General features: G+C 43.4%; 1 protein-coding gene across 1 annotated transcript in view; it reads left to right on the plus strand.

The window, feature by feature from the left end:
- Positions 1–12,902, plus strand: part of NME4 (NME/NM23 nucleoside diphosphate kinase 4) — a 96,317-nt gene extending 83,415 nt beyond the window's left edge. The window contains exon 5 of the mRNA XM_069210350.1: positions 12,581–12,902. Coding sequence (XP_069066451.1) covers positions 12,581–12,623 — 43 coding nt within the window. The 3' untranslated portion in view covers positions 12,624–12,902. The remainder of the gene's footprint in view (positions 1–12,580) is intronic.
- Positions 12,903–13,621: the final 719 nt, after the last annotated feature.

Consider the following 13,621-nt stretch of genomic DNA (forward strand, 5'->3'; position numbering starts at 1 on the left):
GGCCTGCAGAGCAACAAAGTGTTGCTGTTGCACTGTGGAGAGAATGCTGGACCTTTGCAAAAAAATAATAATAATAATAATTCTAGCTCCTTTCATTGCCCTCTACTTCAGCCGTGATAAACAGTCCTATTATGGTCGCATGCCCAACCTTGCTTGGGGGAGAATTGCTATTCAATAAGCCATCACCCCCAACAGTTATATAACACTGTGGATAGTGATGGGACAGTGTGTCTGAAAATGAGGCAGTAGCTGTTGAAACGCCATCACGCTGTCATGGTTTAGGTGTCCTTGCCTGTCTGTGCATTGAGGCTTGATCCTAGTAAGGGCTGCATCTGCTGGGGTTATAGATGCAACTTTTTTGCACTGTTGATGAAGCTCAGTCCGTACAATAGTCACATTGGTATTTGAGTATGTGCTAGGCATGTTCTCTGCCAGTCATTTAGATATGGAAATACATGAAAGGCATGTCAGCATAGATGGGCTACCATGACTGCCAGACACTTCTTAAGTTCTCTTGGGGTTGTAGTAACTCCACTGCGGAGAATTTTCAACTGGAAATGTTTTTGAACTTCCATGAAGCGAAGCCACCGATGGTGCACTGGATATATGAGGATGTGAAACTATGCAGCTTTCAAACTCAGCGCAGCTAAGAAGTTGCCTGGTCATTGCAATCATACAAGTAGGCTTTGGCACTGGAGCTGTAAGACTCACATCGACTTTGCGATGTTCGTGTCCTCTTCAATATTTTCAAGCATGTGGTCAGTGGTTCCCCATCAAAGGTTACATTTAGAAGGTCCTGTTGCAAGTCTGTCCCAAATCCCGACACCGTAAGCAAGGCGTCCCTATGGAGTAATAGGCTGGTGTTAATGTCCCTAGCTGCTGCGTCTGCTGCATCAAGGGCACACATTATATTTGGTTGCTAATAGTTTTACCGTCTGCAATGACTTCCTCTTCCCTCTTGCGGTAAGCCTCAGGAATGTGACTGATAAGCTCCTCAATGGCCACTCAATGATAAGTTGTCCCTAGAAAGGAAGCCCACCGAATTTGCAATCCTCCAATGAGTGGACCCCCAAAGCTACCATTTTTCCTGCAGCAGGCCCTGTAGTCTGAGTGGAAAGTCTCTTATGCCAGTATGCACCATCAGTGACTCAGGTATAATAGCCTCTCTAATGTAAGCCATAGCTTGTGAAGCTGGCTTGTACTTTTTCTCGATGCGGGAGGCCACCATCCCGGTCTTGACTCGGTCCTTGAAGTTCTGCTGTGAACTTTAGCATGCCCCTAAGCATGATCATTGACTAACCTCTCGGTTTTGGACAAGGCTTCCAGCAGGAAATCCTTCTCATCCTCTACTGTGTGTGGTTCGACCTGTTGATGTTGAGTTGCCCACCGTATCACACCATGATACATCATGGTACCATCGTGGCACCATCTGGCTGAAACGACTCAAGGTTTGAGTCATCCAATAGGTAAACTGTATTCTTCTCAAGGATTTATTCCCCCTACCCCCCTCCAACTCCCCTTGTCTAAGGGTATTTAAACTTTTACATTTATGAAGATGACCGTATCCCTTATAATAATCCTGGCTCCCAGGTAGGTCTGTTTCATCCACATCCCATTGTAATCAGTCGATGAATTAAAAAAACGGTGTAACTGAGTTTAGACTGTTGGGGTGCCGTCTTCAATCTGATTTTGCATTCTTTGGTCCTCTGATTACTTTTTTATGCTTGAACTTGCCTCCTCCTTGTTCCATTGGTCAGAATTTTGAGGTCCTTCTTTAATGCCAGTTTCACTGTAGGCACATCAGTATTGATGGAGCTTTGTCCAGTTTCTTTGAGCTACCTAATTCAAATTTGCATGGATTTGCATGTTAAAATGTCGTTTTGAAAACAGATAGAATAGAATCTTCCTTCTCTTGAACATTACACAACTTCGATTTTTTTCCATCCTTCCAAGCAACTATTCATTCATGGTTCAGACTGAAAATCTACTTGGAAAGGGCATGCCTGAAAACAATTAAGTTTAAAATGATTCACAATCCAAGGCCAACAGCACAGTTAAACAGATGGTAAAGGTTTCAACAACAAAGCTACTGTTCCCAATTTAATAGGCTCAGGGCTTCGCCAACGGTGGTCTGAATGTCTTAAAAATCTGAATCAATCTAGATGACGAAATTGTAATTTGTATTTATATAGCGTTTACTACCCCTGACAAAGCATCAAAGTACTTTATGGCAAGTAGCACACTACTCGGGAACCCAAAAGGATTAGTGGTGGATTAGTATAGGGAAATATGAGTACTGTATTGATTCATTTGAGCAGAGGATATGTGAGTTTGTTAGTTGGACGTAATGGAGGAATAGAGGATGGAAGGATAAAGAATTGTTAATTGGGAGTTTATAGTGATAGGATGAGGCTTGGGATGAGTAAAGGAGAGACGGAGGAGGGTAGAGTCTGTAGAAAGGGGTTAGGGAGATCATAGTAGTAGAAGGTGGTTTGGATGAGTCAAAGGTGAGATAAATGAGGGAGAATGTAGTAGGGTTGATTGGGAGAGCGTAGTGGTAAACTAAGGTTTGGGGTGAGCCATGAGTGGTAGAGGAGGGAAGAGCTTAGGTAGTATTATTTTGCAGATTATAGTAGTAGAATGGGTTTGGGATAGAGGTATAGGGTGATGGGGAGACCGAGTAAAGCTTACGAGGTAGTACTTTATTTTTTCTCTTGTACACTAGGACTAAATTAATAAATAGATACATAAATACATAGTAAGGGAATATGTGCTTTAAAGAGATTTAAAGTTGGATTGTATAAACAGTTTCAAGATTTGCAATATTTGAAGTTCATTTAATTGTGTACTTTTCTAACATTATTTTATCTTCCCTCAATAATTCAATAGTGAAATGCGTGCAGATAAATATAACACTTGCTCATTGTGATATGCCTCCACCAGTAATGAAATAGCTGTGAAGGAAATGTTCTCTTGCACCATAGAAAAAACACATCAAAGAGTACGGTTCCGAACTCTGCATCAGCTCACTTCTCAGCTTCTCAGTTTCTGGAGATGTACATGCTTTACCATCAAATGCAAGTTTATTTTAAATATATTACGTTGAATTATCCAAACCAAGGCGTGGTATTTTCAGGAAAAATAATTTTTGTCTTGAAATTCGTTTTTTTTTTTTTTTTTGTAAACACAAGTTTGATTCTGCCTTACATGCATAATATAAAATGATTACCTGAACAAAAATGTCTTTCATATGCCAAATATTTCCTCAACCTCTGTCGGGGGTGGGCACAAGCATTAATTAGATGCCGACATTTTGCCAGTAGAGGAGTCCGCATTATACCTCTGGTTGGTACTATCGCACCACGGATCCTCCAGGGCCTGTCAGTAACCACCAGGGTATCTGGGGCAGCATTTTGCCAGTTGTGGATACATCTTGGCACACGCCATGGATGTTCCCACAGTGTACCAAGTTTTACCACTATTATGAAAGGGCAAACATGCCGGAGTTGGCACCATCATGTCATCGACACCCATAATGTCATGATTTTCATTCATCTCGCCAGGGGTGCCACCATCTAGCAAGCCAGATTTGGTCACAGTATGTTGGCATCTCACTCGAGGTGCTAAGGATCAATTGTGACCGGATGGTAGAGTGTAGATTTATAGACTGGCAGAACTACAGAAATGTTGCTTGTGTACATCAACATATTTACTGGAAGTAAAAGCAAGCCGATCACAGGTGTCTTCTTACTTGCTCTTCCAAGGTTTTCTGTCTGCTTCTATTCTTCAGCCTCCGGTATAAAACCCTCCCCTTCCTTTTTGACAACACATATTGAAAGTCAACATGCAACCATACTCTTTTATAAACTGTAATCGTGTACAGATGATCAGGTGAACAGAGTCACTCTTGTAATGCCCTCTGATGTATTTCTGTGTCTGGGAGAGCTTTTCGCTTTTTCTGGCTATGGTATGATCTTCCTCAGATTGGGTAAGTGCATCCTCTGAGGATACCCGTGTCAGTTATCCTCCGGAATCTGAGACTGAACAAGTCCGGCAATAATAGTTGACATCCATTTCTGTCACATTTGTGATCCTGTCAGAGATCTTTGAATCCGACCAGTTCTCCTTACCAGCTTCATTTTGGGCTTCCATATTCTCCCACTGTATGTACACTTCTCTTGTTCCAACAAGTTAACCTCGTCAGTCTCCATATTAACTCTTTTTTTTTTGAGTGGACAAAAACTTTGATCTTGGTTCCAAGGACCTTGTACTTGTCCTGTATCACAAATTTACACTGTGTTTACTTTTGGATAATCCTTTCCTCCAAAGCGATATGATTCATAGCAGGGTGCTTTTTTGATCTCCACTGTTACAGTTCACAAAGCCCCGCATAAATATTACTTACCAAAGGGAATCAAAGGCTTTGCCTCTGCATATTCTTTTGCGTAGGTTATTTTCTAATTCAAATGAATTCATAGGCGTTCATGTAAAGAGATAAGGGCATACATGCGTGTCTAGGGAACATTCTAGAGTTACATGTTTTTTTTCCTAACTCTTAATCTAGGATTACATAATTAACAAATGCCTAGACCTTTCAGGATAATGCACTGTATGTAACAGGCTCTTTATATAGTTGACCAAAAAGAGATACACTGTGCAGAGTTCAAGCAAACCCCAAAGGTATGACAGAGGCACAAATTACATCCCAAATGCTTTTTTTGTGGTAGTGTGGGCTGGCAGTTAAGCATATTAGAGGGTAATGCTAGGCATGTAAGGCACGCACACAGGCTGCAAGTGAGACAAACATAATAAAAATATCCGACACCAGTTCGTTAAAATAAATTTAGATACTAAGATTACCGGAATCAGGTGAGTACTTATCAAGTCTTGAATTTTTTGTTTGCAAAAGTTGACACACTACATTTTCAGGTGTTGCAATGTTATCCTATGGATGAAGAACAAGCACTGCGTACAGGTATAGTACAAAGATTTACGGGACCAATCTCCTGGATTTAAGCTAAGTAGGGGGCAAGGTCCAAGCTCACACCAACAGGTCACTTCGGGCTGCACTGGGGCGGCTGGGTGCAGTTCAATGTCAGGTGTCCTGTCTAAGTCTATGAGGACTGGTCCGGTCACAAAGGTGCCGCACGGGTGGACTGAGGATCCAGCCTATGCGAACCATCACGGGGGTTCAAGTCTTGCGAAGCTTGGGAACGTAGGGACATTAGTGGTCCTGTTCTCCTTGGTCTGGGTGCAAAGGTGGTTTGGACTGTCTGGTTTACTGTTGGCGGCATGGGGGGCTGGGGGTCATCTTCCTCTGACAAATACCAGATCTGCATACCAAAGGCAGTGGGCTTCTTTGAAGCCTCCTGTCTTGAAATGCAGATTTGCAGGTCATCCTGTTGGGAGTGGTGTGTAACACGCCTGCCAGAGCAGGCTTTTTTCTGACCTCCAGATTGCAAAGGCTGTCACCCTTGGTGTTCAGAATCTAGTCTGTTGGTGGCAGGCTGAATAGAACTAGTCAATGAGCCCACCAGCAGTTGGTAGATTTTCAGGGGGCACATCTAAGGTGCCCTCTGAGTGCATGTATTAATAGATCCATCACTGGAATCAGTGAGGGTTTATTTATACAAGATGTTTGATACCAAACAGCCCTATTTTCAGTAAATCCATCATGCAGCGGTTGAACTCATATTGGCCAGTGTCCAGCACATGTATGTCTTCCCTGTTCTCTCACTATGTCTAAGAATTGACAAAGACATAGGGCCATATCTGCTCTTGCAGATATGTCCACACATGTAATATAATGCACCCTGCCTTAGGGCTGTAAGGCCTGCTGTATGGGTGACAAGTATTAAATGCAGTGTTTAAGAGACATAGCACTCAGGCTGTGGGCCATGTTGGGTTTTCACTTTTGGGAGCATCTTGTCACACAGCCTGCAGTGGCAGTCTGCATGAGCGTGGTTCTGGGACCCTTAGAGTGGCACAAGTTGTGCTGCAGCTCGTAGGGCTCCTCTTCTGTACCCATGCCATAGGTACCGGTGGTACCATTTACTAGGGGCTTACAGAGTGCTAAAGGGCCTGGCCACTTCGGGTCAAGTGACCAGGTGTCTTGTTTTGGGGAAGGAACACTGGCACTGGGGACCTGGTGCACTTCAAAGTTGCATCAAAATCCAGCCAAATAATTGCTGAGTACTGCAACCAGAACTCATCTTCCTACATGCACCATGTCAGAACCCGGGCCACAGTGCGGATGGGCTACGGGGCCCCACCATGGTATTTGAGGTCATTTGCCAATCTGTTATAAATGGCTTTGCTTGGGTGTTCCTCATGCAGGGAACAGGGAGGGGTTGTCCTCCTACACAGTACCTCCACCTGTATAGCAGGCAAGCTTCTAGGCGATATGCAGATCCACTGCTCCTCAAGCAAAAAGGGCAGACTTCAAGTGATTCCCCCTCACCTCTGGGAGACTGGGTCACAGCAAACACCAGCCCTTGCACACACACAACCTTTGTGAGTATTCTGCAGGGGGCTATTACTTTGGTCAAGAAGAATTTGGAATGGCAACAAAGTAGGGTGGTTTGGATCCACTTTTATAGGCATTTTCCAGAGGGAGTATCTGTATTTACTGTCTAAGGCTTCATAACCAGTTTGGTTTTATTTCATTACAGCACTAAAGGCTATCATTATGTATAAACCTTTATTGCTGCCCCATGTGCTGCCATTTAAAGAACTTAGAACACATCACAAAGTAAAAAAGTTAAATTCTGGAGTCCCAATACAGTATATATGTCCATGACACCCAGCTATCTTCATCTTTTATTGGCTGCTCCCTCAGCAGATAAGTACATTACTTTATTATTTGTTTGATATATATCTTTTATTAGATTATATTTGATAAGTGCCTTTATATATACTGCTAGTATTTATAAGCTATTAGAACCTGATGGAGTTATTCCAATATTTGGAGTATCTCTTAGGCTTTTCAAATCTTGCATTTATTTAACTGTTTGTTCTTATTTGAATACCTTTGTCATGTATTATTAAGGCAATAGTGTGAATAAGAGTCAATAGTGACTCAAATGATACCCATGTGGCAGTCCGATCATTCGAGCACTTACCAGTTACTTGGCTTTATTCGAATGTGCTGTTGCTAGTGGGCAGGCTCCTCGGCAGCAGGACATACCCAGGAGTTTCTCTGACTTGCGTGCTTCTTTTTGCGAGGAGTTGCGTGGTGGCTTGCACACCCACGCCCGGCCGGCCTCCCCCAATGCATTAGATGTGCACGGAGGCTCGGCTGCTAGCGGGAATACGAAGGTGGCAGAATACACACTTGTGGCCTCCCATTTTAACAAAACCTGGAGGTGACTATTTCAAGTGTGCAATCGCACAATTGTGGCAAGTCTGGCCACAGCGGTGAGCTCTTCAGTGTTGCGCACATAAAAAAAGGGAGATCAGTGGAAAGCGGACTAAAATCTAGCCACCATTTTATGTTGGGGCAAGAAAGCATAACTGGCTGCCATTACAACGCCTTTGTTTTGAAGGTGATCACCAGTTGCTCTCAAACTGTCATTACTCGTACACAGACTTGGCTGTCAGCAGACTTCATTTTATGGCAAGACCGGAGGCTCATATTATGCTTCTCGATCTTGCTTTATTTTGGATAGCAGCAGTCAAGAAAACTACATTTCCCATGAGGCTAGAGGAACAGATAGCCAATGGGAAAAGAAAACGTATCGGCATGACCATCAATAATAACACTGAACACACTATAAATACTATACTTGACTGCGACCAGCCCTCTTTCTTGCTGCTCGCAGTCAAGATAAGTGTTCTAAGTTTTTTTTCGCATTTAATATATGTGCGTGTTTCTCATTGTGTTTACTGTTTAACTTTTGCTCTTAATATTTGTTGTACACCGCTTTGCTTCTGTGCGGCCGCGTTTTCCTTAAACTTCGCCATAGCGCCCCCCTTGTATCGGCCTTCCTTTCCCCGGCCTTTCTGAGGAACGCGCAAGCGTTCTAACGGCCGTTTGCTGCTCAGCGTGTCACCTTTGCTCCGTCTCTCACATCAGACCGACGCGCTCTGTGGAAAACAGCAGCATTTTTCTCCATAACCGGGTCGCTTCATCTCCTGCCTCGTCTCTTCGACCTCTTCATATCTAGCCTGCCTCCTCGCACCGGTAACGCCCCATAGGGCGTGTTCTCTCTGTTTCTGCCTCTGCTTCCTACTTTTAACCCTTTCCCTTCCAAAATACACCCACAACAACATGAATGATAATTCAAATAACGCAGACGACGTCTTTAACCAAGACCTTGACAATTTTATTAATGATTCAGTGGCAAAAGCCATTTCTAATTCAATGGGTAAAATTACTAAAAACCTTCAATCCTCCATACAGGATATAGTTTCCAAATCCTTACGGGCCCAGTCTGCGGGGGAATGCAGAAAAATAAAAATTAAGGATTTATCTGCCCAAAAAGCCCACAATACAGTCACCCCTGATGGCGCTAGCTCGACTGGTGAAACTTCTTCACCCCAGATTGAGGACAAGTCTCCTCCAAGGCCTCCTTCTAAGGAGGGGAAATCCAAACTTAAATGTTCCGAAAAGACCAAACATGTTTTAGCTGCGCCACAAAAGATTATTGTCTCTCACATCTCTGACACAGACAATGACATGGGTGACTTAGATGATCTAGATGATGACACAGATATATGGGACTCCCAATCTCAATCCTCCCCTCCCCCCCAGAAAACAAAATTTGATTTGCCTACTAACCCATTCACAGCCAAACAAATTCTGGACCCAGACGGCAATCCCATGTTTAACCCTTCTTTCCTTCACCACCCTAACTCTACTGAATAGTTACCTTCTTCTCACGTAGCCGACTATATTTCCTCCAGATTAAGACTACCACTAGACAAACCCACAAGGGCCAAATTAAAATCTGAATGTCCTAGACCTTCCCTTTCTTCTAATATTACCTCTACCCCCTCTATCGACCAATCCATTCTTACCTTTTTCTCTAAATTCGGTAAAGACCCCGCAAGGGCGTCGATAAAGCCTGGTGCAACTGCCAGGACAAACTTTTAGATCTGGTGGGTCCGTTGGCCAGAATCTTTGATATGGCGGAATCAGCCAAAACCAACAATATAGACATTGATCCTTCGGAATTGTCTTTGTGGATTCAAAGAGCCTTTTGCCTCCTCGGCAACGCCAACTCAGCCATCATACACGAGAGACGGAAAGGTCTCTTACTTAAATTAGACCCTAAATTGGCCAATCTAGCCTTCATCGACCCTGGCATAAAGGCAGACGGACTCCTCTTTGGTGATTCGTTCATAAAAGATTTGGGAAAATTTGTCTCCACGTTCGCCTCCATAGACAAGGCACAACAATCTATTAAAAAAGTGTTCCACCAACGGGTTTTTGGAAAGGCCGGTACAGGCAGGAGCCGCTTTACCGGCCATTCTTTCCGATCACAAGGATCTAGAGGCTCCTATAATTCCAACTACGACTCACAAACCTCAGTTCTATCCCCAGCGTGGCAGAGGCATCCGTGGTCGTGGACAATGTGGCTCCAGATTCAATTACCAACAAGGTAAGCCCCAATTATGGTCTTCCTCCTGTAGGGGGCCGTCTTCGCCATTTCATAGAAAAATGGAAAAGTATTACTTCGGACCCATGGGTACTCAACACAGTTCAGGGCTACACCATAGAACTTTATTCAGTTCCCCGTCAACAGTCACTTCCTCCACCCCCCCCCCCCCCTCTTTTTCGCTTCAGAAATGGCGTCCCTAATCTCAGCAGAAATTCAGTCACTTCTTCTCAAACAAGCCATACAGATTTCTCGTCCGGATCCTTCTGGTTTTCTCAGTACCCTCTTTTTAGTCCAAAAAAGAACAAAAAATCAAGACCAGTCATCAACTTAGGAAATTTCAATCGCTTTGTCGTATACAGACATTTCAAAATGGAAACCATTATTCACTTGAGAGATATTCTTCTCCCTCACGATTACATGGTTCGATTGGACCTTCAAGACGCATACTTATCGGTTCCCATCCACGTATCTCACAGAAAATTCCTCCAATTCCAATGGCAAGGACAAACATACCAGTTTTCCTCCCTTCCGTTCGGCCTTTCTTCAGCACCCTGGTGCTTCACAAAGATAATGAAACCGGTTACGGCTCATCTCAGGTCCCTGGGAATCAGATTGCTCATATACCTAGACAATATTCTGCTAATGCACCAGGACTCTCCCTTCAACGCCACCTCCAAATTACCTGTTCTCTCTTATCCCAATTGGGCTTTCTTATCAACAAAAAAAAATCTATCTCTATTCCTTCAAAAAGGATAACTTTTTTGGGATTCATAATCGATTCTTTGACTGCTATCCTTCAGCTTCCACAACAAAAGGTAAGAGCCACGAAATCAGAGATTCTGAAACTGCTTCAGAGTTCTCAAATCTCTCTCAGATCCCTAGCCAGAGTTGTGGGTCTCCTCGCCTCCTCAATTCAAGCCTTTTTTCCCGGTCCACTTCATTACCGGGCCCTTCAAAGATTAAAAATCTGACACCTCAGAAGAGAACTTTCCTACTCAGAGACCATCAACCTCGACCAAGAGTCCCGCTTTGAACTCCAATGGTGGATAGACCATTTAGATGCCTGGAACGGCAAGATTATCTTTCCGTCAGCCCCAGATCTTGTGTTAGAATCAGATGCAAGTCTGACGGGGTGGGGCGCCCGATGTGGCGCAATCTCGACTTGAGGTTTCTGGTCTTCAGAGGAGTCCAAATTGCATTTCAATTATTTAGAGATGCTTGCGGGCTCCTTTGCAATCAAAAGCCTCGCAAAAAACAGAGTCCAGTGTACCATCCTCCTCCGCATGGACAATGTGTCAGCTGTCCGCTACATAAACCATTTAGGGGGCACCAGATCAAAACCCCTAGCAGATCTGGCGAAAAGCCTTTGGGAATATTGCCTTTGCAACGCAATTTCTCTGTTGGCAGAGTATCTTCCCGGTTCCCTCAACGATGTCGCAGACTGGCATTCTCGTTATCTCAGAGATTCCAGCGATTGGAAACTTCACCCCTCAGTCTTCCAAACTCTCTTTCACAAATGGGGAATCAAAATAGATCTATTTGCGTCTCGTCTAAATACCCAATTCCCTCTGTTTTTCAGTTGGCGCCCAGATCCTTCGGCTCTGGCTTCCAACGCTTTCCTTCAAGACTGGTCATCCACACTCAATTACGCCTTTCCTCCATTCCTAATGATTGCCAGAGTTCTCGCCCAAGTCAGACGCCAAAAAGCTTCTTTAATTCTGGTAGCTCCCTATTGGCAATCTCAAGTGTGGTTCCCCCCTCCCCGAATTAACTATCGACTCTCCAGTTCTCCTGCCGACTTTCCCTTCGCTTCTTCGGAATCCTATCGGCTCTTCCCATCCTCTCATCCTCAACAATACCCTCACACTATCGGCCTGGAAGGTTTCAGGCATTCCCAACCTCCCATCCCGATTTCGACAGAAGCTTCAGACTTCCTTATTAACGCCTGGGCTCCCGGCACAAGGAAGGCATACAATTCTGCATGGTCTCTTTGGTCAAGCTGGTGTATGGGAAGGGATATCGATCCCTTTTCAACCGATATAAATTACATTATAAATTTCCTTGCTGCCCAGGCCGGTGCAGGTAAGTCTTACAGGACAGTCAACCTTTATAGGTCAGCTATTTCCCTACAACACGCCCACATCAACGGAAAACCGATTGGGGAACCCCCTTTGATCTGCCGCCTTCTTAAGGGAGTAAAGTTTTCTTTACCTCCGTTACCCAAGTATTCTAAACTTTGGGATGTCAATGTTGTCTTAAACTTATTTATTTCCTGGCAGGACAATACAGATCTATCTCTAAAAATGCTTTCAGCCAAACTCACAATGTTGCTATGTTTAGTCTCTATTAAACGTTTATCAGATGTCAAAGCGCTAGATATTTCATCCCGCCAATTTTCCCCTAAGGGTGTTTTGTTTACTATTAACAGACGTACCAAAACAAATATATGTTCAGTGTTTTACCCTTATTTTCCTAATCAACCCAAACTATGTGTAGGACAATGTCTCAAAGTCTACGAAGACCGCACAGCCAACCTCAGAACGTCCTCATCCCAGCTCCTCATTTCTTTCTGCAAACCCCATAAACCTGTATCATCCGCTATTCTAGCCAGATGGGTGCGCTGGGTCATGACTTTAGCAGGTATAGACACGTTAGTGTTTGGTGCTCACTCTTCCAGAGGTGCCATGGCTTCCAAAGCATTTTGGGTAGGTTCCAGACTCGAGGACATTCTGAGATTGGCTGACTGGTCTAAAGATTATGTTTTCAGAACTTTTTATTGTAAACCAATTCATACAGCAACTTCAATAATAATTAACATGCTTTAAAAAAGCATAATAGGAGCCTCCGGTCTTGCCATAAAATGTAGGTTTTTCCTAATAATTTATGACGGAAAGTCTTAATTTTATTAAAGACACGGAGGCGAGTATTATCCCACCTCAGATTCTTTAATCTTTGTCGATTCTTCTTCCCTCCCACAGCAACATCCAACCAATCTCAGAACTCGTCCTGATCATTGGATAATGCCTCCAACATCGCCAAGTTTGAACACCCATCTTCCTAATGTTCAACACAAGCTGCACTCATCTTCCTGGATATTCCTGCTCCTCAAGCCATGGATGAACTTTTGCCAAGAACTTTGTTCTCTAATTTTGGCAGTTGCCATTGTTGTTTCTATTATTCCGTTATTTTCTCACACAGACTAGCCTCCTCGCACCAAGAAAGAGGGCTGGTCGCAGTCAAGTATAGTGTTTATAGTGTGTTCGGTGTCATTATTGGTGGTCATGCCGATACGTTTTCTTTTCCCATTGGCTATCTGTTCCTCTAGCCTCATTGGAAATGTAGTTTTCTTGACTGCTGCTATCCAAAATAAAGCAAGATCGAGAAGCATAATACTCGCCTCCGTGTCTTTAATAAAATTAAGACTTTCCGTCATAAATTACTAGGAAAATCAACATTCTCCTGCAAAAATGACTGGTTTGTACAAGCTATACATGTCTGGGGTCCCCCTCCCATCGCCCTATATAGGTAGCATATAAAAAGGGGGTTTATTAGAGGATTGTACAATATTAGTAAAGTTAGGTTTAAAGCTTGAATATTAATTACAAATATAACTTTAAGGTTGAAATAGTTAATATTTAGTCAATTTAGTTCTACAGCTTGGATATTTATTACAAACCTAATACATTTGGTTTTAAGTTTTAAATAGAATAGTATTTATCACTGTTAACCCCTTCGTTGCCAGGCCTTTTCCCCCTCCTGTGCCGAGCCTTTTTTTGGCTATTTGGGGGCAGTTCGCGCTTAGGCCCTCATAACTTTTTGTTCACATAAGCTACCCACGCCAAATTTGCGTCCTTTTTTCCCCAACATCCTAGGGATTCTAGAGGTACCCAGACTTTGTGGGTTCCCCTGAAGGAGACAAAGAAATCAGCCAAAATACAGTAAAGGGTTTGTTTTTTTTGTTTTTTTTTAAATGGGGAAAAAAGGGCTGCAGAAAGCGGCTCGTGGTTTTTTTCCCTGAA

The sequence above is a fragment of the Pleurodeles waltl genome, chromosome 10 (assembly GCF_031143425.1).
Source record: "Pleurodeles waltl isolate 20211129_DDA chromosome 10, aPleWal1.hap1.20221129, whole genome shotgun sequence".
In the NCBI taxonomy this organism is placed as follows: domain Eukaryota; kingdom Metazoa; phylum Chordata; class Amphibia; order Caudata; family Salamandridae; genus Pleurodeles; species Pleurodeles waltl.